This window comes from Castanea sativa, chromosome 8, assembly GCF_040712315.1.
Source record: "Castanea sativa cultivar Marrone di Chiusa Pesio chromosome 8, ASM4071231v1".
NCBI classification, from domain to species: Eukaryota; Viridiplantae; Streptophyta; class Magnoliopsida; order Fagales; family Fagaceae; genus Castanea; species Castanea sativa.
Window position 1 is genome coordinate 46,082,826 of NC_134020.1, and position 24,242 is coordinate 46,107,067.

The 24,242-nt window shown below is 33.4% G+C and overlaps 3 protein-coding genes across 3 annotated transcripts; all 3 read left to right on the plus strand.

The window, feature by feature from the left end:
• Positions 1–1,486: 1,486 nt before the first annotated feature.
• On the plus strand, positions 1,487–4,748 carry LOC142607127 (uncharacterized). Its single transcript, XM_075778550.1, is given in 1 exon segment — positions 1,487–4,748. A coding segment is annotated over 1 exon segment (3,174 nt). The 5' UTR covers positions 1,487–1,565; the 3' UTR covers positions 4,740–4,748.
• Positions 4,749–9,700: 4,952 nt separating this feature from the next.
• LOC142606425 (uncharacterized) lies at positions 9,701–13,319 on the plus strand. Its single transcript, XM_075777777.1, has 6 exons — positions 9,701–9,769; positions 11,626–11,705; positions 12,226–12,307; positions 12,437–12,637; positions 12,770–12,841; positions 12,935–13,319. The coding sequence occupies exons 1-6, from the start codon at positions 9,701–9,703 to the stop codon at positions 13,052–13,054; spliced, it is 624 nt and encodes a 207-aa protein (XP_075633892.1). The 3' UTR covers positions 13,055–13,319.
• A 1,796-nt stretch (positions 13,320–15,115) lies between these two features.
• Positions 15,116–22,450, plus strand: LOC142605557 (mitochondrial fission protein ELM1). Its single transcript, XM_075776965.1, has 10 exons — positions 15,116–15,551; positions 15,716–15,954; positions 16,371–16,467; positions 17,961–18,110; positions 18,239–18,365; positions 19,575–19,687; positions 19,795–19,858; positions 19,940–20,033; positions 20,165–20,273; positions 21,994–22,450. The coding sequence occupies exons 1-10, from the start codon at positions 15,330–15,332 to the stop codon at positions 22,093–22,095; spliced, it is 1,317 nt and encodes a 438-aa protein (XP_075633080.1). The 5' UTR covers positions 15,116–15,329; the 3' UTR covers positions 22,096–22,450.
• Positions 22,451–24,242: the final 1,792 nt, after the last annotated feature.

A 24,242-nucleotide genomic window follows, 5' to 3' on the forward strand; every position in this document is an offset into this window, starting at 1 on the left:
CCCCCCACACCCACCCACACACACACACACACACACACAATCAAAGTCCTTGAATTACGAATAATAGTGTGGCTTTATTATTCATCCGTGAATTGTACGTGGTCTATTCTTAATAAAATATTCTCAATCATTATAGAAAAAATTGTTTTTTTAATTCCAAGAATCATTCATTAGTAAAAGCTAGCATGTAACTTTATACAAACGCATGAATACATTTAAAATTAAATAAAAGTTTTATTATAAAAATATAAATAATTAGTCAAATTATTTTTTTTAAAGCATGTAACACATGCATACATATAAATACATTTAAAATTAAACGCAATTTTTATTATAAAATATAGATAATTAGTCAAATTATTTTTTTAAAGTAAACATAATTAATCACATATTAAAATTCTTACCTAAATTTAATACTACTTATGATCATTTAGAATGTGTGGTAATTTTTGTTATGTGGTGATTTTTATTTTATTTATTTTTTGAGAAACATGTGGTGATTTTTATTAAGTATATGTGATTGTTTTTTTTTTATAAAATTTGTATAGTTCATTAATATTAGATTCTTAATATTTTGCACTCATTAACTCACTTGACACAAAAATTAAAAAACTTAAGTAGATACATAGCACAAGCTTAAGTGGATAATTATGGTGCAGTTTTCATATAAATTTAGACACATAAAGCAAAATTGGATTACAATTTCAAATTCTAATTTAATTTTCTCTAAGGTTTACCTATTAATATATATATATATATATATATAGATGACTTATAAATTTGATTATTTTAGTTATATGATTATGTTTTTTATGGTTTATTATATTGGACTCCTCGTTTTTACACTAAATTAACTATTTTGACACAAAAATTTAAAAATTTGGATTAGATAGAACACATGACGCAAAATTAAATTCTAATTGAAATTAATTTTTACACTAATTTAACTCACTTGGCTCAAAAATCTAAAATTTAGATTAAATAAAACACATGATGCAAAATTAGACTCTAATTAAATTCTAATTTGAAATTTAATTGAATTTTTTTTTTTTACTTTACCTATTATTATATATAGATTGGCGAAATGCTATTAATAATTTTGTCATTTGCATTTTTAATAGGTTAGAATATTTGGTCAAGATGACATACAACTCACATTTGAATAATAATAGGTTAGAATATATGGTCAAAATAACGTATAATTCACGTTTGAATAATAATAAAGCTTCAATATCAATGTAGTTTCTTTTTTTTTTTTTTTTTTTTTTTTTTTTTGAGGAAGGATGTAGTTTTGTAATTCAAGGACTTTGATTGACTTAAAAAAAAAAAAAAGTGAAAGAAAGATAGAAGACTTTGATTAACATAAAGCAATAATAATAAATTGAAAAAAAATTAAAAAAAAGAATTTTGATAACAAAGATAGAAGACTTTGATTGACTTGGCTGCCTATATAAATGTGAATCTCTAATATATTCATCCCATCCCATGCCTTACCGATAACATCACCAAATATTTGCGTCTTTTGCTTTTTTGTTGTTTTTGTTTTAAGGGTATCAATTATCAAAATGGGCAAGTGTTTAAGTTGGAAGTATTTCAGTCTACTACTTTCCTTGCTCTTCTTCCATTCTCAATTCCCCTTTTCTTCTTCCTTGTCTTCAAACTCCCAATGCTCTGCTCTACTCCATTTTAATCACTCTCTTTCTCTCAATGAAAATGCTTCTCCTACTTTAATTGGATATTATTCTACACGTAATATTCAGATGTGTGAAAATTCTTGTCCAAAGACAGGGTCTTGGAAGGAGGATAAGGACTGCTGCACTTGGGATGGTGTCGTCTGTGACAATTCCACTCGCCATGTCATTGCCCTTGACCTTAGTTGCAGTTGGCTTTATGGCTCCATTCCTTCCAACAGTACCCTCTTCCTTCTTCGCCATCTCAGGTTCCTGAATCTCGCTGGGAATGACTTCCAGTCAATAATTTCACCTGAGTTTGGCAATTTTCAGAGTTTGACTCATCTTAACTTATCTCTTAACCGTTTTTATGGTGAAATCCCATATGAAATCTCCCAGTTGTCTTCGCTTGTTTCACTTGATCTTTCTTACAACGGTGACCTTGGTTCTTATAGAAGATCGCAATTGCGATTATTATCAATCAAAACACCAGTTTGGAAAAGAGTCATTGGTAACCTTACCCAGTTAAGGGAACTTCTTCTGGATTTCACAGATATGTCCTCAATTACACCTAATTTTTTGATGAATCTATCCTCCTCTTTGACAACTCTTAGTCTCCATGAGTGTAACTTGCAGGGAACATTCGAAATGAACGTCTTCCGCCTTCCATGTATACAAACCCTTGATCTTGGGAACAATTACTATCTTGAAGGTTCTCTTCCAAAGTCTATCGGAAGTCTGAAGTCCTTGGAGTATTTGGATCTCTCTGATTGCAATTTTACAGGGGCAATTCCAACATCACTTGGAAACCTCACTAAAATGATTTATTTTTATCTGTCGTATAATAATTTCAACGGTGAGATTCAAAAATTGCCCCTTTAAATTTTAAGTGTTTTTGGCTGACACATCAAACTGACAATTTTTTTAATTACTGTGGATTCAACAGGTTTGCTGCCGTCATCAATATTTGACTTGCGGAATCTCTCTGTTTTAGACCTTTACAACAATCAACTTGTTGGTCCCCTTCCTAATCACGTAAGTGGTTTAAATCTCCTAATTGATCTCTCTTTAAGTTCAAATTTCCTAAATGGGACACTCCCATCTTGGTTATTCAGTTTGACCTCTTTGGTGAGGTTAACTCTTGATCATAATCAATTCATTGGTGAGATTGGGGAATTCAAGTATAATAATTCCTTGGACTACCTTGATTTAAGCTATAATATGCTACAGGGCTCTATTCCTAGCTCAATATCTAGACTTGTGAGCCTTAGTACTCTAGATCTCTCATCAAATAACCTACAGGGCTCTGTTCCTAGCTCAATATCTAGACTTGTGAACCTTATTACTCTAGATCTCTCATCAAATAACCTACAGGCCTCTGTTCCTAGCTCAATATCTAGACTTGTGAACCTTAATTCTCTATCTCTCTCATCAAATAACCTGAGTATTATGTTGGACTTAGAAATGTTCTCAAACCTCAATAATCTCAATGATTTCAATTTTTCATCTAACAATTTATTAGTCAGCATCAACAACAATCTAACATTTACCTTGCCCTATCTGAATAGCTTGTACTTGTCTTCTTGCAACATTAGTGAATTCCCAATTTTCCTAAAAGTAGCTACAAATTTAGGATCCTTGGACCTTTCCAATAACAGAATTCATGGTCAAATTCCAGAATGGTTGGGAGCTGTGGGGAGGAATTCATTAACATTTCTGGATCTTTCTCACAACTTTTTGACTAGTATAGATAAGATTCCTTGGAATAACCTAAATTTTCTTGATCTCCGTAACAACTTGCTTCAAGGACCATTCCCCATGTTAAATTCTCTTTACCTTCAATATCTCTTTGCCTCCAATAACAATTTAACTGGGGAAATTCCTTCTTTAATTTGCAATGCAATTTCCCTTCAAGTTCTAGATTTGTCTCATAACAACTTAAGTGGCACGATTCCAAATTGTTTGGTACGCTCTAATGTACTCTCAGTGTTGGGTTTGCGAATGAATAGTCTTAATGGTACCATACCTACAACATTTTCAAAGGGAAACAATTTGAGGACTATTAACCTTAATGGCAATCAATTGGAAGGGCCATTGCCACGATCTTTGGAAAATTGTAGGGACTTGGAAGTTCTAGATCTTGGAAACAATAAGATAAATGGAACCTTCCCCTATTTTTTGGGAAGTATTCTAAAACTACGCGTTCTTGTCATAAGATCAAACAAATTTCGAGGTCGTATAGGCAATCCTAAGACCAAGTTTCCTTTCCCAAATTTGCAAATCTTAGACATCTCTGACAATGAGTTTAATGGTCCTTTGCCAAGAAATTTTTTCAAATATTTGAAAGCCATGATGAATGTGGATGAAGGAAAAGTTACGTTGAAATATATGGGAGATGAGTATTATCATGATTCTTTGAATGTGATGATGAAAGGGTTGTATGTTGAGTTGGTGAGAATCCAAACTGTCTTCACAACCATTGATTTTTCAAACAACAGATTCATAGGGGAGATGCCACAAATAATTGGAAGGCTTAAATCACTCTTGGGGGTTAACTTTTCTCACAATAACCTTACAGGTTATATTCCATCATCATTTGGAAATTTGACTAATCTTGAATGGTTAGACCTCTCTTTCAACAAGCTCAATGGGGAGATTCCCAAGCAATTGGCAGATCTTCCGTGGCTTGAAGTTTTAAAGCTATCACATAACCAACTTATAGGACCCATACCTTTAGGGAAGCAGTTCAATACATTCGACAATGATTCATACACCGATAACTTAGGATTATGTGGATTTCCGTTGACAAGAACATGCAACAACCACGAGTCAAAGCAACCACCACCATCCACCTTGCAACAAGAAGACAACTTAGAGCCTAAAAATGGGTTTGGTTGGCAAACTGTATCGATAGGTTATGGATGTGGAGTGATATTTGGAACATTAATGGGATATCTTTTGTTTAAAATTGGAAAACCAAAGTGGATTGTGAGGATGGTCAAACTAGAGCAACATATCTTACTTAGAAGGCTGAAGAATAATGCCCGCAGAAGTGGTGGAAGAAAATAACAAGTCAAAACAATGTGGAAATTACTTCCATTTCATGAAAAGGTTGGGAATCCAAGTAGAATGCATCTGTTGTGGGTTTTTTCAATTCCAGATCATGGAATTTTTTCAATCATGGAGGAAATTAAGGACATGCTGAAATCTGACTCCAATGGAAAATAAGAAACATACTCCGAATCCGACTCAGACGGCAAAGCCTAGTAGAAAATGGAGCTCTTATCCAACTCCTTACATGTGTCAGAATTGGGATAAAGATGAAGCTTCCCTTTCCACTTGCCATCTTCATCATCCTTATTCACTCTCATCTTCTTCATTTTTCAAACAACGGAAATAGCACATAATGGTGATTTGGGAGAATATCACCCTTCTTTCATGGTGTTCAAAGACACTGGATACCATCCATTGCCAAGGTATGCCTCCTTTAGTTTCATCTTGGGGTGACTTTGTCACTTTCTTCTCTCTTTCTCTAAATGTAAAGGATCATTCATAGGGAAATCAAGTAGCTGAACTTTGTAATTATTATTTACAAAATAAGTATTTGATTTTTTTTTTTTTTTAATGCAGCTGGTTGGTGTTGTCGCTGTTGAAATAATTGGTAGGCCCAAGACTCCTTTCTGCCTTGCATTCTGGTTTTCAGTTGTTATAATACTTGTATTTTATTGATCTGATTTGAATGCTTTGGGTGCATAGTTTCTGCTTTGCTTAGCATCAAATGCCCAGTAACATGCAAGGTTGATGCCTTTGATGTTTTGGAACATATAACTAACCTTTGTGCTCTTGAATAGTTCAAGACCTCTGCGTAGACAGTTAAGGCCTCAATCTCTCTTTCTTATTTTTATTGTTGGGTTTGATACTATATCCTTATATATTTATAATAATAAAAAATTCTTTTTCATGTCCATTTTTTTGATTCTTTGGTGAATGCAATTCTTAATATTTCAGTGTTGTGGAATTTATGATGGTTTTTAATTATACATTTGCTATCTATGTTGTATTGTCACTTTTCGACTTAAAAAGTTAAAAATGAAAAATGTGAATTTCATTTGATTGAAGATTTAGGATGATTTTGAGATTATATATAGAAATTGGGTGAGCTGTAAGTCAATATGTAGGTGTAGACTTGCTATGATTTTTTCTCTTATTTGCAATCTTCAAATTTTGATATATGAATTTGGAGTGAAGTTATATATATAGTATCTCACTGTATTTTTTTTTCTTGTTTTTTTTGTTGGCTGAATAGTTTCACTGTATTCGGTTATAGAGGAAACATTCATGGTTTCATTTGTCCATGATTTCACCACTCACGAGTCACCACGTAGCAAAGTTATGGCAAAGTTGTGGAAAAGTTTGTGGCACTAGACTTACTCATAGGAAAAACCTAGTAACCTTTTGACTCCTCGTACTGGTTGGCTCCAACAGAACCTATTTATTTTTGCTCACTTGATACTTACCGGAACCGACTCGCACTCACAGTCCAACCCAAAAGCAAAGCCTCATTCACCAATCTTCTCCACAACTTTCAGGTAACGCTTCTTGCGGTTTTATTTATTTCTGTCTTTTTGTCATTAATATAATTTGGCACAGTGCAATTTAATGAACTTAGTACAATAATTCTTACTTAAAGTCTCATTCATCATTATAATAAATTTTACTTTTATGTAATAAAGTCTGAATTTTTATCAAACAAGAGCTGTATCACATATAGATAGGAGTTGTACACAAACTTGATGCCTTTTATGAAACATTACTTAAATTTTTTTATGGTTAAGATTTTAAATCCAATTGAGGTTGAATCCATTGTGTTTCTACTAGCAATGAAATAAAGTTATGTGCTTGTTGAGAAATGGGGTTTTAAGATTTTAATAAAATGACGTGTGCTACCAACTTTTTGGTTGAATTGCAATGTAAGACCCAAAAAAACTGATTTTTAATTTAGTGATGTCTAAGTTTGTGTGTGGCAAATGAAGAAAATTAAGTTGTTTGATATTGCACTCAAGTAACTCACAACCAGGGTCATGTGAGATGCCTCAGATGGGATGTTTATGCTTTGTTAATATTGCCATGTAAATTCCATCATGGGTGGCTTTAATTAGCATTGTTGTTTCAGATCATCCTTTCATGTGTTTCAATGGTTGAGGCAAGGCTATAGATATCAGTAGCATAGTTTCTCTTCCTCTTTAATTTTATATGATCATTGATTCATCTCCAAGGGGAAAAAAAAATGGGGGAACTTTCCATTACATGTGGGTACGATGTGACCTTTGTGGCATATGAACATAATATTGGAAGCTAAGAAAAATTTAAAATGCAGCTCACATGAACCTTATGTAAGCTATGTTTTCCTTGGTTTTAGCTTTATTGGATCTGATTGTGTATTGGAGGGGTTTTTTTGCCTTGTTTAAGCTAGATGCTACTCAATGTACTTTCTTAGTTAATGCTTTCTATGATTTTCTGCAGTAACTAGTGAACCCAGCTGAAAGGGTAAATATAAAGTGTGCTCTTGTTTTTGGGCAATGTCGGCTTATTTTTATTTGGAAGCGCTTCCTTTTATTACTATATTTTCTTCAAGTGGCTTGATTGGTTTTGTCAAGAGAATTAGTGGATGGAACTTCAAGTTAGTTTGCTATATAATTTCATTATGAATGCAAAAATATAGCTGAGGCAAAGCTACAGATATCATAGAATACTTTCTCTTTCTCTTTAGTTTTTTATGATCATTGATTTTTTACATGTGGGCATGATAAGAATAGTGACCTTTATAGCATATGAACGTACTATTGGAAGCTAAGCAAAATTTAAAATGCAGCTCGCCTGGACCTAATCTAAGCTATATCTTCCTTGGTTTTAGTTTGATTGGATCTGATTGTGTTTTGGAGGGGTCTGTTTGCATTGTTTTTAGCTAGATGCTACTTAATGTAATTTCTTATGTAAGCTTTCTATGGTTTCTGCAGTAACTATTGAATCCCAGCTGAAAGGGTAAATATAAAGTGTCCTCTTTTTTTGGGCAATGTAGGCTTATGTTTATTTGGAAGCACTTCCTAATATTATTATTATTATTTTTCTTCAAGTGGCTTGATTAGTTTTGTCAAGAGAATTAGTGGATGGAACTTGCTGTTAGTTTTATATATAATTTCATTATGAATTTTATATAGTTGTCCAAATAAGAAAAGATGAATTGGGCGACGGAGCATGAGAACAGTGGTGACATTTCACAGCAGCCAAAGATGAAGCACAAAGGGAAGCACGACAAGCCGAAGCCATGGGATGATGACTCCAACATTGATCACTGGAAGATCAACAAGTTCAATCTGTCTTGGAATGAAACTGGAATGCTTGAAGTCAGCTCCTTCTCCATTCTCTTTCCTCGATACAGAGGTCAAATCCAAATTAGCCATTGGTTCGTTTGTGTTTTATTTTTCTTTGTTGGGTATTTGGTTGATTTCAGGTTTCTGGTTTTTCAATTTCTTTGTGCAGAGAAGTACTTGCAGGAGGTCTGGCCAACTGCGAAACCCTCTTTGAAAGAGTATGGCATTTCATGTGAGCTTAATCTTGTAAGTTTCTGTAAATGTTTCTTCTTTTTTTAATTAATTAGTTTTGGTAAACGAATTTCTGCTTTTAAGGAAATTTCTATGAATTTGTTTGTTTAGTGAAAATTAATCTGATTACATTTCTAGATATGAGCCAAATATGAATTATTGTTATCATTACTAATGTATATATGTTTTTCTATAATGATTCATGTTGGTCAGGTTGAGGGGTCCATGACTGTTTCAACAACCAGAAAGACCAGGGACCCATATATTATCATTAAGGTTAGGGATCGTCCTAAGCTTTTGTCAAGAAGTTTTCCTGTTCATTAGGTACAACTTTTGACCTTTTTTTCCATATTGTTTTCATGTCTATACTGTATGAAATTTCTGTAGCATTTCTTAGACTAGAGATAACAAAGTGAAATGTATTAATCAAAAAAAAAAAAAATCCTATTAAATATAGATGTTCTGTTTCTGCCAATATATGCACTGCAATCAAGCATCCAAATTCACAAAAAAAAGGGGGCTCCACTGATTGACAATAAATATGTTTACATATTTATGTGGAAAATTTTGATATATATATGAAATTCAATAATGTTCAATTTGCTAAAAGTTTTGACAATCTCACCATTGGATTACACGTTTTTAATCTTAATTGTGATTTTTTACTAAGATAAAGGATTGGGGAGATAACGTGCTCTAACAGTATGTCAAAATGCTTATTTAATGAGAAGTAATTTAGAGGTGCAACATTGACAACGAGATATATCAGGTATAACCTGAAGCTTATGTGTTTTATGCTTTGTATGCTGACTATGTTAGATATCTATATATAATAATAGGGAAAGTTGAGAGAAATTCAAATTAGAATTTCAAATTAGGGTTCCAATTTTGCGCCAAGTGTCCTAAACTATTTATTCTTAAAGAGTTTTATTTCTTAATTTTAGAATCAAATGTGGGACCATATTATAAATATTCATCCAAGTGAGTTATTAAGTACAAAAACCAAAGAGACTAGAATAAATGAATCGTTAAAAAAAAAAAGTGTTTCACATTAATTAAAAAAAGACTATGGACAATTTACATTTTATACCTAATAATATCCTTACAAAATTTTTTAAAGAGTTAATAAAATATAAAAAATGACTATCAATAGTATTTAAATTATATATATAAGAATTATAAAATGCGTCTTACTGTATATTTTTGAGTGTATTCATGCATATGCATGAAGTTACAAGTTAGTTTTTAATAAAGAATGTGCTTAACAAATCCTTCTTGAATGCTTTTTGTTTAGAGTTATTAGTACATTTGGGAGGATGGAGCTATTGCTATTCATGTTATTTTGGTGTCCATTTTCCATTTTCTTTTTGGCTATATGCTTTGGATCTCTTCCAAATGCAATATCTTAGTTATTAGAGTATTAGAAATATGGAACTTGCTATGAATTGGATGAAGGCTGTCTGGTTAGCTTCCATTCGTAATTGCCCTTTGAGCCTGGTAGGAGTTCCATGTAACGGCAGATTTGTTATCTTAATCTGTTAGCCAAATATTCCTTGTTATAGAGAAGGTTTTTTTTTTTTTAATTGGTAACAGACAGTGCGTTTTGAACCCATTACCTTACCCTCCATAAACTTATAGGGAGAAGAGGTTCCAGTTGAGCTAGAGCTCATTGGCCATGGACAAGGTAAATTGTTCCATATTTATAAATTTATAGCACCAAAATGGGTTTGGTTTTCTTTATTTCTTCACCTCCAAACCCACAAGATTCAGCCATTCCTTACAAGATTCTTGCAAGTCTGCTATAAAGCAGTCTTTGGTGCCAAACCATGCATGTTCCTCCCTGTGATCCCGGGACATGATTGTGGATCATTTAGCCAATTTAGGGAGACTTGAGCCTAAAAGGGGCAATAGATGTAGAACTTTACATAGTCTTATACATCATATTTCATTAATCAAACAATCTTTGCATGAAAATAAATAATTTTCTATATCTTAAGAATTTATCTAAAACATGTTCATATATTAAAAAGAACATAATTTGATATGAATTAAGCATAAACATTTGATGCTTGACCCCTTTATGGAACACATAAAGACTAAAGAGTTTATGAAATAGTTTATACTTTCTAAATTAAGTACGAAAAAAACATTCTTTAACCATTTCAAGTACTGCTTTAGAACATGCAATAAGAATTTAAAATCACCTAAGCTTAAACAATTTTAAATAGTGCAAACTTTATAGAAATCTTAGTTAAAACTTGTTTGTTCACTAAAGATGGTTTAGTTCAAAACATCATCTTGCCAAGAGCCTTGTAGCTTAGTGGCATTGCTTGGTCTTTTTCATAAGGAGAACCAGGATTCAAATCCTCCTTCCCCAACTAATTGTAACAATTGAATTTTTATTTTTATTTTTAAAGTTCATAAAATCATCTTAAAATATGGGAAAGTGGTTAAAACATCATTTGAATTTCAAATTTTCATATTCAAGACTAAAAAAATTATTTTGAAATAATATAAAAATCATAGAGTTTAAGATGTCAACTTCTAAGAACCTAATAAGCATACATGTGCATATCATGCATAGTCACAACTGCTCACAAAACCTCCACAAGTATGTGTGTGTGTGTGTGTATATATATTTGATCAGTCAAAACCTTCCCAAATATAGTTTTGAGCATTCTTGTATGTAGTCTCATAGTGGAAGCTTAGAACTTCCCTCATAGAACCTCTAATTGTCCAACTTCAACTCCTAAAACACATGCATCAAAACTATCTAATAACCACCTTAGAATCCTCTAATTTGTTTTATCTAGACCACTTTTAGACCTTTTTTCTTCTTTTTTTTACTGTAGATCACTTTTAGACTTACCTATTGATATTTAAGCTTTTTTGGATACAAAAATTAAAAATATCAATTTATCAGATTGGGGATGACATCCCTGGGGAGGTACATTTTTAAGCTCTGAAAAATAATCAGTTTTGGCGGTTACTAGCAGGTAGTTTTTCAACCTTAAACCTGGTTTTCACAAAATAAGCTTGTCATGTAGAATTTGCCCTTCTTTGTGAAAGCTGTCTCTGTAATGCTGATCATTCACAAATAACCCGAAATGCTAAAAGTATCATAAAATTTAAATCAATCCTTGGGCCTTGGTCTAATTTTTGAAGTGGTTTGCAGGAGCAATTTGTTAATCGAAGACAATACCATATCAAGGTGAATAGACTGGCTCAATGTTTCTACTGTAGTTGGTATTTTCCCTTGAAGACCTGTTGACAGTTACTTACACCTGAGGATCTGCTGTCATTCTCAATCTCTGTTTATATCTGCCCCCCTCCCCCTCTCCCTTCCTGATTAGGTTCTTATGATGAAGGAACTTGAAAAGGATCCAGCACTTGCACACAAAAACTGGGATAGGTTTCTGCCAAAATTCAAGAAGTACTTCATTTACTACATTTTTTGTTGTATATATTATCTATGCTATTATTTAAGGAACTTATCCTGTTTGGAATCCTCATTTTTTTAGTTCAAAAATACTCTTACACCCATTTGTTTAAGTAGAGACAAAACTAAAGAACAATCTGGTAAAAATACAACTCTAACTCCTACGAATACATTACCTACAAAATATAACCACTTTCTTGTTAATTTTCAAATTGATTTTTAAATTAGATTCTCAAAAAAAGATTATATATAAAAAATAAAAACACAATTTTTTTTTTTTTTTGCTACAAAAATTTGAACTGTGATTTAATGTAGTTTTTATTTATATTTTTTATATTTCCAATTATTCTTGAAACTTCAATGACAATGCATATACCAAAAATTGTGACACTAAACTAAAAAAAAAAGTCTTCGCGCGTGCGATGAGACTAGTATATATATAATCAATTTCTTCTGGTTTCTCCTCCCTTTAATATTTCCTCTATTTTAAATTTCCCTAATAACTTTTACTCAGGAAAAATGTCAAGCAGAAGAAGGTTAAGACTAAAGAGAAGAAAACATATACACCTTTCCCTCCTCCACAACAACCTAGCAAGGTGAGTTTTGATCCTCATGTGATTCCCTTCTATGGTATTTAGATAGAACATTGTATGCCAATTTATATTAACATTTTTCACCATTACTTATCAAAAATAAAATAAAATAATGACCTATGGTATTTTCAGATTGATGAACAATTGGCAAGTGGAGAATTCATCATGTCTCTGAAAAAGAAATCATCAAAGAAGTGGCAAGAGAAACAGGAGAAGCAGACAAAGAAAACCGCAGAAAACAAAAGAAAAAGAGAAGCTGCATTTTTTCCCCCGGATGTTGTATTCAAAGGCGTCAAATGGCTCATCTTGGTGTTTCCAACAGAGAAATCCAGGGTTCAAATCCCTTGTCCACTACTTTAAATGTATTAAAAATTTGTCACCATTTTATTGACATTTTGAGACTAACTCTTTACTTAATTTTCTATCCCAATGACTTTTTATCAATTTTGATTTGACAAATCTCAGGAACCAAGAAAGATGGATACAAAATCTGAGGATGATAATAAAGATATGGCAGCCATGGCCATGTCTCTGAAGGTATATAGGATCATGATACCATGAGACTTGGCTTATCTTACGTTCTAGGACTTTTCTATTTTAATGTAATTGCTTAGACCGGTTATTCTACAGAAAAAGGCAGAGGAGTTTGGGAAGCAAAAATTGGTTGACAATATTGAAACTGAAGCCTATATTGCTGCAGCTGGGGAACCTTCAAAAAAGAAATCCAAAGGTGCAGAATCTAGAGTATGATGAATATTAATGCAGAAGCTCATATAGCAACCTTGACAGTCTTATACTGCAGCCAAGCTTGTATCCATGGTTTTTAGATGTCAGGAACAATGAATCAGGCTTTAAATTTTGCTGTGCATGAGAACCCATTTATTGAAGAAGAAATTCCTCTACAAGCCCTAACATTGATGGGGAATAGAGAGAGCATCAAGACCCATTTCTTTGAACTTTTCAATAACAAACCCACATTTAAAATTTCTGAGGCCACAATCATCAGATTCAAGGGGGGGGGGGGGGGGGGATCTAAAAAGTTGTGGGAATAGAGAGAGGCAACAATCTAGGGTTGTGAATAAACTAAGTTGTTTATGAAAAGCTCGAATTTCGCTTGGGAAAAAGTTTGTTTATTTTAATTTGAAACTTTTGCCCATATTTGTTAGTTATCTTTGTTATTTTGGATAATGAAGTAGCTATGATGCATGAACACTTCATTTAGAGTGTCATACTCATGTTGTATCTGTGTCATAATGGTGTATTAACTTATGTATCATGTTATGAACTTTTAAAAATTGCTCGTGTCGCCATATTTTATTTGTATTTGAACTCGTGTCCGTGTATCATTGTAAAGTAGCGTAGACAAATAGGAAATCAATGATAAAATTCTACATTTCACTCAGCGATTTTTTATAAATCAATTTGATAACTATTGAACAAAAAATGTAAAGAAAGAAAGTTCCATTAAGAGAGATAAAAATTCACTTAGCACGAGAAAGTGCAAAAAAACTTATATTCTAAAAATCAAAGTTGGGTTATTTGCATGAAACACTAAGTTTTATCAATGATTTTTTTTTTTTTAATATATATAGTATAATAGAGATAGAAGGAAGCTATAAATTGAAATGGTTTCATAAGTTTGTGAATCTAATTGATACAACTAAAAGAAAAGGAATGGAATGATCATAAAGGAATGAAATTGAATGGAATGTATTTGAGTAAAAAAAATGAATGGAAAAGAATGGAATGAAAGGAATTAAGTAACCTTGATTGGATATTTTAAAATAAATGAATTAAAATGAATGAAAATGAATGGAATGTAAGTAATCTTATTTGGGAGTAACATAAAGAGAATGAAATGGAATCATTTTATGACAATATTACTATTAGACTCTTATTTTAAAATAAAATGTTGAATATATAGGGGTATTTTGGGAGTTTTAGTAAAAAAATTCATTAAATTTCATTTCATTTCCTCTCATTTCTCCTAATTTCGAGAGAATGAAAATTTGAAGTATTAAGGGAATAAAGAGGAATGAGTGTTCCTCTCTACCCATTCCATTCCATTCCCTCTCACTTAAACTCTCAAACAAGTGAATGAATTTTTCATTCCCTCCATTAAAACTCCTAAACAAGAGAAAGGAAGAATATTATAAAATTATTATTTTCATTCCTTCCCCTCCTCCCAAATGAGAGCCAAAGTAGGGGTGCGCCGAACTGCTAACAAATAATAGGAACTTCCACCCGAAACAGAGCTAGGGAGCCGTGTAATAAGCGACCATTTCACGCAGTTCGAGGGACACTTGAGTTAGCTGTCTGTGCCCAACTACGTCGTGACCCCTATCCAATTTTCAGGCCAATTCCCCCTTTGTACTACAAAAAAATGAGATTCTTGCCGAATCCAAGTTTGCTGCTCCAACCATTGCCAAACTAATACCTATTCTATTTAGTAGTTATTCTATTTGTAATTTCCCTGAATATTAATAAATTATTATTATACTTTTTAGCTTTGGAACAAAAAAAAAAAAAATTCGGTTTTACACCTTGTCCTCCTTAAGATGTCATTTAAATATTATTAGTAGTATTATCTTATTATTTAATTATAATAATTATTTTAGATATGAGCTTAAAAAAAAAAAAAAAGTAATTGAAGCCAGACATAGTTTTATTAGTAAATTATTATTGTTTTTTAAAGTTGTAGAAGACAAGATAATTTTATATAATAAGAAAAAAAGTACAACAACATATTAAAAGAGAGAAAAGAAAAACAAAAACAAAAAGGAGGAGGAAAGCTCTCAACTTTTCGTGGAACCGATTTGCTGCGTTAACTTTCCTTTCCAAAATCTTCTCTTCTATACACAGCAAAACCGAGTCCAAAATTAGTCTTCAAATAATAAATAAAAAAGCAAAAAGCAAAACTCCAGTTAGATCAACTGCTGTACAGGACTTCCAATCCAATTTCATTCAATTCAATTCCTTCACTCAACTCCTCTCTCTCTCTCTCTCTTCACTCGTGAAACCCTCGATGTTGTTAGGGCTTGATTCCAAACAAGTCAAGCCAATCCGGCTTCCGGAGCCGCCGAGTCCCCACTTCGGCGGCAGCGGCGGTGTTCACGACATCTTCGAAACCGGCTTCTCCGGCGCCATCAGGCGCGCCGTCGTCATCGGCAACGGCTTCCCCGCCGCCGAGAATCAGTGCTTGGGCTTGGTCCGCGCCTTAGGCCTCGCCGATAACCACCTCTTCTACGTAACCCCCTCTCTCTCTTTCTCTGTTTCTCTCTCTTAAATTGTATAACTGTATAATTTTGCTATAAACGGTTCAATTAGCTCAACTGATAAACTATCTCGTCTCGTCAAAAAAAGACGCTATAAATTTCGAATCTTTATATCTATATTGATATGAATGTGCAGCGTGTTACTAGGCCTAGAGGGGGAGTAAATGAGTGGCTGCACTGGCTGCCCGTTTCGCTTCACAAGAAGTTAGTTTATTTGATTAGGCAGCTTATTTTGTTGACGGCTTCCCTGTCCCGCTCCAACAAACTCGCCCCTTTGCCTTTGGAAAATGGCGGCTCCGGGGCTGTAGGCTTGGCGTCTGTTTTAGAAGCCGATGTGCACCAGATTGTCACCATTGCTCGCCAGTCCTATGACAAGTACTTTCTTCTTTTTATTTTTCTGTTACTGTTTATTTAACTTGCCTAGTTAGTTGTTGTTGTTGTTGTTCATTGGAGAAACGAAAAACAGAAAATGAATCAACTTTGTTGCAGTTTGAATTTATATAGCTGGGCTGAAATGTAATGTCTTGCACTGTTACATTGAATTATTGCGGATTTTAAGAAAACCATGTTCAAAGTTTACATTGTATTCCTCAATGTGTGAGTATAAATGTTTAAAGCAATTTCCTTGGAAAGTCTGTTGTTAACACCGAAAATTGAATTTTTTATTAAACGAAGTTCAGCTCCTTGCGTTTTAAGATTCTGTTTGTAGCCTTTGCGAGGTAGGAAATTGGTTAAGTTTTTGTAGCTCTACGCTGAATATGAGATTGATTTCATAATTATATCTTTTTCAGGGATGGGCCTTTGTTGGTGGTTGCTTCTGGCAGAGATACCATATCTATTGCAAGTTCCATCAAACGTTTAGCATCGCAGAATGTTTTTGTTGTTCAGGTATGTGAATGGAGCCTAATTTTTTTGTATTAGTTTGTGCTTAAGCAAAGAAGCTGCTTCCTTGGACTTGTGTGGTTGAATACGTAGATGATTTAATGAATTTCATTTTATTTTTTGACGGCATATTTTTCATTTTATTAAGTGCTAGAGGCATTTGAACACCATTAAGAGAAAAAGTTAACTTTAGTTGAAAATTGAATGTTTGTTTCCTTTGGTTCCTAGTCCTGCTAACTTGGATGTAGAAGGACTTGGACTCTTGAAGTACTTGTTGGCAGAAAGGTGCCCCCTAGGCCCCTTTTGGTCATAGAGGAGTGTATTGTTTCCTATTCTGAGCTTACAAGGAAAATTTGAACAAAAATTTTCATTTTTTTCTTCTACATTGTTTCCTTCTCGTTCCCTCCTATTTGGTTCAAGAGTCTTTATATTGCTATAAATAATTTCTAGCTTTTTGGATAGTGGTAGTAAGTTCATTTTACGTGCCATCAATTTAGTTTGGTTTTTCTTTTTTTGATAGGTTCCATCAGTGTAGTTTAGTTGATGGAAGCTAACTTTATAACTATATACTCTTCTTGAACCAACATTGGTCAAAACATGAGATGCACTAAAATGCCAAGGCCTCCTAGAGCCTTTGCACAAAGTGCAAGCATGCATTTTATTTAATTTTTACAAGTTTGGCCCCAAGAGAAAGGAAGGGTACCCCTTGCGGTTGTTCATGCCCGATTGAAGAATAGAACATAATTTTTTTAAAATGATATAGTAAATTCAAAACCAATTATTAATGGACAATATGCTTATCAAGTGATCAATTTAATTATATAAAATATAAATATTGCACTTTATAGATTTCTCTTAAAATCTCTTATGTTCTACAAAAATACACAAATATGATATTTGATAGCCATTGATCAAAATGGAGTACATGGTTGAGTCAAAGACCAAAAAGTACTAGAATGGTAAGTAGTGACTTACATGCTCAATTGATATTTTGAATGTCTTCTTCTAAAATTTGTTATGAGGGTTGAGGGGCCGGCTTTCATGTATAGTATCACACCATAAAACTGGTCTCTACATAGCGAATACGAGGTCCGTATCAATGGCATTAAGATGTAACGATTAAATTTAATAGGTTTAAAAAAAGAAATGCACTTTTTTGCACTTTGCACTTATTGAAAAAGCTCAAAAAAGTTTGCTTTTCCGAAGGTTCTTCTTTAGGTGCAAAAATAACTTAAGGTTTGGCACTTTGTGTTTTGAGCTTTAAGCATGCTTTTACCAACACTGTTCTAAAATACTTCTTAGCGTATATAGGTTCTTTAGTAGCCTAATGTTCAATGTCTTCTTCTGCTGTAGCCTAACATTCACTGTTAGTTTGATGGAATATTTGTGTTTCTGTGCTAATTGTTGTGGGCATGGAGTTCACTTTTGAATGCTTAAATATTTTTGATGTGATATTTAGACCTCTGAGGTTGTTCTTGATTTTGGCTTTTGTTTTGCAGATACAACATCCAAGGTCAAACTTGAATAGGTTTGACTTGGTGATTACCCCTCATCATGATTATTATCCTTTGACTCCTCATGCACAGGAGAAGGTTCCTCGGTTTCTTCGTAGTTGGATAACTCCACGTGAACCTCCTGACAGGCATGTGGTATGTATCATGACTTACATTCTGTGCAAAAGTTTATTCTATTTGAGAAACTTTGCTCTTGATTTAATATTAGCCTCATCTACTTCTGGGTTGTTACTGTAGTCTATGCTAAGAACTTTTGGATTCAGGTCCTCACTGTGGGAGCTCTGCATCAAATAGATTCTGCTGCTCTTCGTAGTGCAGCTAGCACATGGCATGATGAATTTGCACCCCTTCCAAAGCCCCTTCTAGTGGTCAACATCGGAGGACCCACACGTAATTTTCATATCATACTCAGTCCTTTAATGTTTGATGCTTTGTTGTACCTAACTGGCTATTTGTTTTTGAATGTTGTATGCTCAAATTTATGTGTATTTCAACATCAGCTTCATTTGTGTGAGATTAATCTACTTTATGTATATATGCATCTACTTTTATTTTTGTCAATTCTCCATCAGCACTATCATGCATACCTATTTGACATAGGACTCCTTGCTTTGAAATACATATTTACCTGTAGGATTTAGCCTTTTCAAATAGAAATTTCACTATTGGCCATTTTGTGGGGGTGACTCTCTACGATTGTCAATATCTGTTCTTTTACTCGAGTATCAAGATCATCTAAAACTGAAATAGTGTATTTTGGAGGAAGTGCATCAGATTGTTCGTGTTGTGGAGACATTTTTTTTATTGTTAAGTTCTTTAATGACATAAGAACATGCACATAATGTTCAACCCCAAGGGGTAGCATAATTGGCTGGGGCCACACCTCATGAAGTGAAGGTCACTAACTCAAATATTCCTCTCCCCTTGAGGCCAAAACTTATAAAAAAATTCACATAATGTTATTTTGGTAGTAATTTTATTCAGGTAGAGTCGGTTAATCCTCTGATTGCCCTCTAGGATGGCTGTTGAAACATTCTTCTGCTTGTTTTCTAATATTAGAAACATTGTCTGTTTATTTGAGATGGGATTGTCTTTTACTAATGAGTGTTGGCGAGTTATATGCATCCATGCACTTTTCAAGAGTATCAACATCAAGGATGTTAATTTTTATGGGTCTAGAGATTGTTATGAGACAATTGAATATATATAGTGAATACTAGGGCTGGTGTGACTTAGAGCAGTTTGTGTGATAATGTGTACAGATTATGAACATAATGAAAAGTTTTTTAGCCATACAGGGGCTTCTTGGTATTCCGTTCAATTTTGTTATCTGTTTCTCACTACCTAAATTGACTAGAATTGTCATTAATGACCTGTCACTGTAAGCACATTTGTGCCAAATAAATATTAGTGTCAAGTCTGTCTTTCTTGAGCTTGGGATCACTGTTTGATTCTATTGATAATTGGAATAATGTTCTCTATTTTCAATTTTATTATTGTCACTTCTCACCATGTTTGAAGTATATGAGATATACTTATAAAGAAAAAGTATATGAGATATGATTTTTATACGTTTATTCATCCCAATCACTTATATAGGTCACTGTCGTTATGGTGCTGACCTTGCGAAGCAGTTAACAGCTTATTTGCTCAGTGTTCTTCAAAGCTGTGGGAGTGTCAGAATATCTTTCTCAGATAGGACTCCTGAAAAGGTGCTCCCCGCAGACATCAAGTTTCTGATAAATATTTTATATTGAGTAGCACTCTTTATTCCCTTTACGTTCACAGGTATCTAAAATTTTTTGATTGGTATCAATAGGTATCTAACATTGTTGCAAAGGAACTTGGAAATAATCCAAAAGTTTACATCTGGGATGGTGAGGGTAAGTATTGATTTGAAATTCAATTTTATGAAGAATAGGTGATTAAACCCGAGTTTATGTATGGCTTTCTTCTTTCTTCAGAACCAAATCCGAATATGGGGCATCTAGCTTGGGCTGATGCATTTGTTGTCACAGCAGATTCAGTTAGTTTGATAAGTGAAGCTTGCAGCACTGGGTAAGCTTTTGAAGGCTTACCTCTATTATTGATTCTTAGAACATATTGATTTACTTTTTGGTTTCAAATATATATAGCTAGATAGATAGATAGATAGTCAACACATAAATATTTCCAATTATGTTTTGCAGGAAACCTGTATATTTAATGGGAGCTGAGCGTTGTACGTGGAAATTATCAGAATTCCATAAATCCTTGAGTGAAAGGGGAGTGGTTCGGCCATTTACAGGATCTGAGGATGTAAGTGAAAATCTTTTCTACTTCTTTAACCCTGTGGATATAAGGATCAAGAATATTGTAGATGATTTCCCTTATTTAGATTTTCATACATTCTCACTGAAGTGCATGGGTTAATTTCGGTGGGGTTGGGGTGGCTAATCATTACCAATTTGCTTTCTTAAGAGTAACGAATCTCCAAATATTTGTAAGCTGGATCCAATAGAGCCAAAGTTGTGCTGTTCTGTTGCTGGTGGCAACTTTTCTTGCTTGTTTTCACCCCCACTCTCATTGAACAAGTTTCTGCTGATTGTTCCCACGCCCCAGTAGCCAACTATCTTATGAACCATATGTAATTCACAAAGCATTACATTAACATGAATATACATGAATATGTATATTCATAAAGTAGCCTTTTGAATATGCATCTTTCTGACTTGTCAAAAAAAAAAGTTGCTTATAATTCCTCCTCAAGCATTTTTATTTCACAGCATTGAATAAATAAATAACTATCCATATGTTGCTCTATCAATTGCATGATAGTTACTTTCTTTGTTGGTTACCCATGCACCTAATGAGTTTCGAACTCATGAGGCCACGACCTCACCCTTCACCTACACTAGTGAGAGGAGGAAGTGCCATTTGGGCCAGGGCTCATTGGCCCATCCACAGCATGATAGTTTCCTTAATTCCTTGTATGCTTCTGTTTTATGTACTTCAAATTTTTTTTTTTTTTTTTATATATGAAATATATCTAAATTAAATAAATACTTGATAATTGTTACCTTTACCGTCTGTAAGGATAATTGTTGGTTCTAACATTGCAAAGGGGAAGTCATTCTGCCATTTAGGATAACCCTAACTCTTTGGGCCCTGATTTATCTTTAAATATGAAAATAAAGTCTTGATTTGGCACTTTGTGATGTTGTGCTTTATGTCAAATGTTGGATATAATAATTCTGTCTTTAGAAAATTATTTACTGTATTTTAAATGTTCCTTTATTTCCATTGAAACATTACTGTTATATTTTCATTTGGTGCTTCTTTTAAACCCAACTTTAAATAGTGCCCCTGGGTCTTGGTTCAGTTGGTAGTTGGGGTGGGAGTGACATTGGGGTTGGTCTTATGCTCAAACTTATCCACACAAACAAAAGAAAAAGGGGGAAGAGTGGGGGGGTTGGGGGGAGGGGTGGGCAGGTGCTGGCTCATAGAATCCAGGTCATAAAAAACTAATGGTCCGTTTGGATTGAGGGAGACAGAGGGGGAAGTAGAGTAGATTTGGCCTAAAATTAGCCTATTTTTAGCAAACTCTACTCTACTCTCCTCCACTCTCCCTTCTTCCCCCCTCCATCCAAACGGGCCCTAAGTTGCCATCACATTGTTAGGCAGCATTTCACTTCTGTTTTCTTAATAAACTTTTATATATATTAAGGTATGTGATAGTCTCATTCCAGCTTGCTTAATGACCTGTTGGCTACAAGAATGATTTCTATTATCTCCATATTTATTTTTTGTGCATTTTTTTTTCCCTTTTGGAATTTGATAGAAAGGTTTGTCTGGCAACTTTCATAGGGGTTGGGCTATTAAGTATTAACCACATCAATTTTGTCTTCATGCTTAGTAAATGAAGGTGTTATTTGGTGAATTTTTATTTGACACTAATTATAAGTGAACAACTCGTTGGAATGAAATTTCTTTTTCCTTGAACCAATTATTACATATTTGTGCCTGTGTTAATTTTCAGATTTCTGAGAGCTGGAGTTATCCTCCTCTTAATGACACTGCAGAAGCAGCTAGACGGGTGCATGAAGCGGTTGCTGAGCGTGGCTGGAGATTGCGGCCATAAAAAACCTGTTAATAATTGTTGTTGTAAGCACATTGTCCAATTGTTTGCTTAAAAGGGTGTAGCCATTGAAAATTTAGTTTCTTCATTAGCACGTATAGGAACTACAGCTACAAGCATTCAAAGCTTTTTGAATATAATTCTTTCTCACCGTGGAGTTTTGAGGTATGTGGAATAAAGGCTTGCTGTATTATTTCGGCTTGTAAAAATAGGCAGAGGCACACAGGCATGTCTGTTTCAGCTCTACTAAAAGCCCTTTTGATGGGTGGTTTTGGTTAAGAAATATATTTTGTGCTGAAAATGTTTTTGTACGTCAAATTGATTATGCAATATCAAAATCCTTCCATATTTATTGAAATTTTCTTTGCTGTGGCTGATTTTCTTTTCTGCTTATGTTTTTCCATTTCTACTATAATGCTTGCTTGGATTAGTTCATAACCCTATCTTGGATTACAAGAGGCAGAAAAAAACTAGGACATTCTTCTTTTGCTCAGACAGAAGCTGCCTTATTGCAACAGGAACAAATACACTCAAAATTAAAATCACACAACCTTGTAGCAGAAAACCAAATTTCAGGAAAACCCCAAAAGATTTGAAATAAGGATCTATAAGAGCAGAATGCAAACTACAAGGCAACAGTTGCCTTCAAATGACAACTTGATGAAATCCCAGATCATGTGCAGACCAAACAGCATGTAGCACAGCAATAGCATGTAACTGGACGACATCATGAAAAAATAATAGATTCCATAAAAGCAGCCTTAATCTGCCCCATCTCATCCTGGATCAAAATTCTCACTCCACCCTGATCCTTTGGTCTACCCAAAATCACAGCAACATTCATTTTGTATGAAGGTTATCGCCATTGACACAAGGTGCAGTATTCCAGCTGAGCACCGAAGTTTTTATGCTCGAGAGACCTTATATAAAATTTGCTAATGCTACATGCACAACAAATTTTATAATTTTTCTACAATTTATTGAGATGACAGATTATAATTAATTCAACATTATTTTCATTGACATCATTTTTTATTGTACACCAACCACTATCTTCTATCTCATTAGTTGTGAAAATACTTTAAAATTGATTGACATTAGTCTTATTGTTACCAAAAAAAAAAATGTTCGATTTGATCCATAGTTTTTCATTTTTGTAACATCTATGCCCCTCTACAGCTTCTTGGTTAGCTGACGTGATGTTTTTTTCCTTTTAAATTCTTTTGCCATATTGTATTGGCAAGGGGAACCGTTGGAAGTACTGTATTCCACATAATAACAATTAGAACCTAGCTGATGCTGACGAGGATAACAACATAACAACAATCAAAACCAAGCCCATGATGTGATAGTAATGACAAATAACAAATTGTCATTAATAATGATAACTGGAAGTTCAAAATTGTTGTCATTAGTTGTATTTATATCTTCAAGAAAAGTATTAAAAGTCAATTTTATTACAAAAGACTTGTAAACTGCTATAGTGATGATTGTGATTGGTACGCTATATTTGTATATTCATGAGAAACATTGCTTCATATACTTTTTTGCCTTTTTCTTTTTTTAGTTCAAGTACAGTCCTTCCTTGCCTACCACAAAGAAGGTTTTTTTTAGAAAAAATAATTAAATAATTAATTATCCTTATCAATTATATATGCCTTCAGATGTTACAGAAAAGATAATTATTGTTTCACATATCTAAATGTGAATTTTTTCTTACAGTGTCCTCACTTTCACATATTACATGTGATGTAAAAAAAGTGTGAACAGTGTTTGGATGTGAAATAATCAAAACTCTTTAGAAAAAAAAAAAAAAAGAAAGAAAGAAAGAAAGAAAATCTATGCCACCCAAACTAGCACTTATCCATTACAACTGAATCTACATTTATGTTAAAAAATCAATCACACCACTTTTGTTATTCATTGATTGAGCAAGATAATATTCAGGAAATATACTGCAATAAATAATGAGCAGTCACAAGATAAAGATTGCTAAAAGCAAACTATTTCTAATAATAGAAAGGAAGGTGGCATCAAGCTTAATATGATTTAACTTGAAAATTTTGTCACACATGAACTATCTCAAAAAAGTGATTAATATGGCACTTGAACAAAGAGACATTTTACTTGTTTATTATTCCATACTTATT

Bases quoted from the DNA above. Each gene is read 5' to 3' on its own strand.
- LOC142606425 (XM_075777777.1), top strand. From the start codon at position 9,701: ATGGAACTTGCTATGAATTGGATGAAGGCTGTCTGGTTAGCTTCCATT. The intron at 11,706-12,225 runs GTACTTCATTTA...ACTTTTACTCAG, and splicing joins TTTCTGCCAAAATTCAAGAA to GAAAAATGTCAAGCAGAAGA. The intron at 12,308-12,436 runs GTGAGTTTTGAT...TGGTATTTTCAG, and splicing joins CTCCACAACAACCTAGCAAG to ATTGATGAACAATTGGCAAG.
- LOC142605557 (XM_075776965.1), top strand. From the start codon at position 15,330: ATGTTGTTAGGGCTTGATTCCAAACAAGTCAAGCCAATCCGGCTTCCG. The intron at 19,688-19,794 runs GTGCTCCCCGCA...TGGTATCAATAG, and splicing joins CAGATAGGACTCCTGAAAAG to GTATCTAACATTGTTGCAAA. The intron at 20,034-20,164 runs GTAAGCTTTTGA...TATGTTTTGCAG, and splicing joins AGTGAAGCTTGCAGCACTGG to GAAACCTGTATATTTAATGG.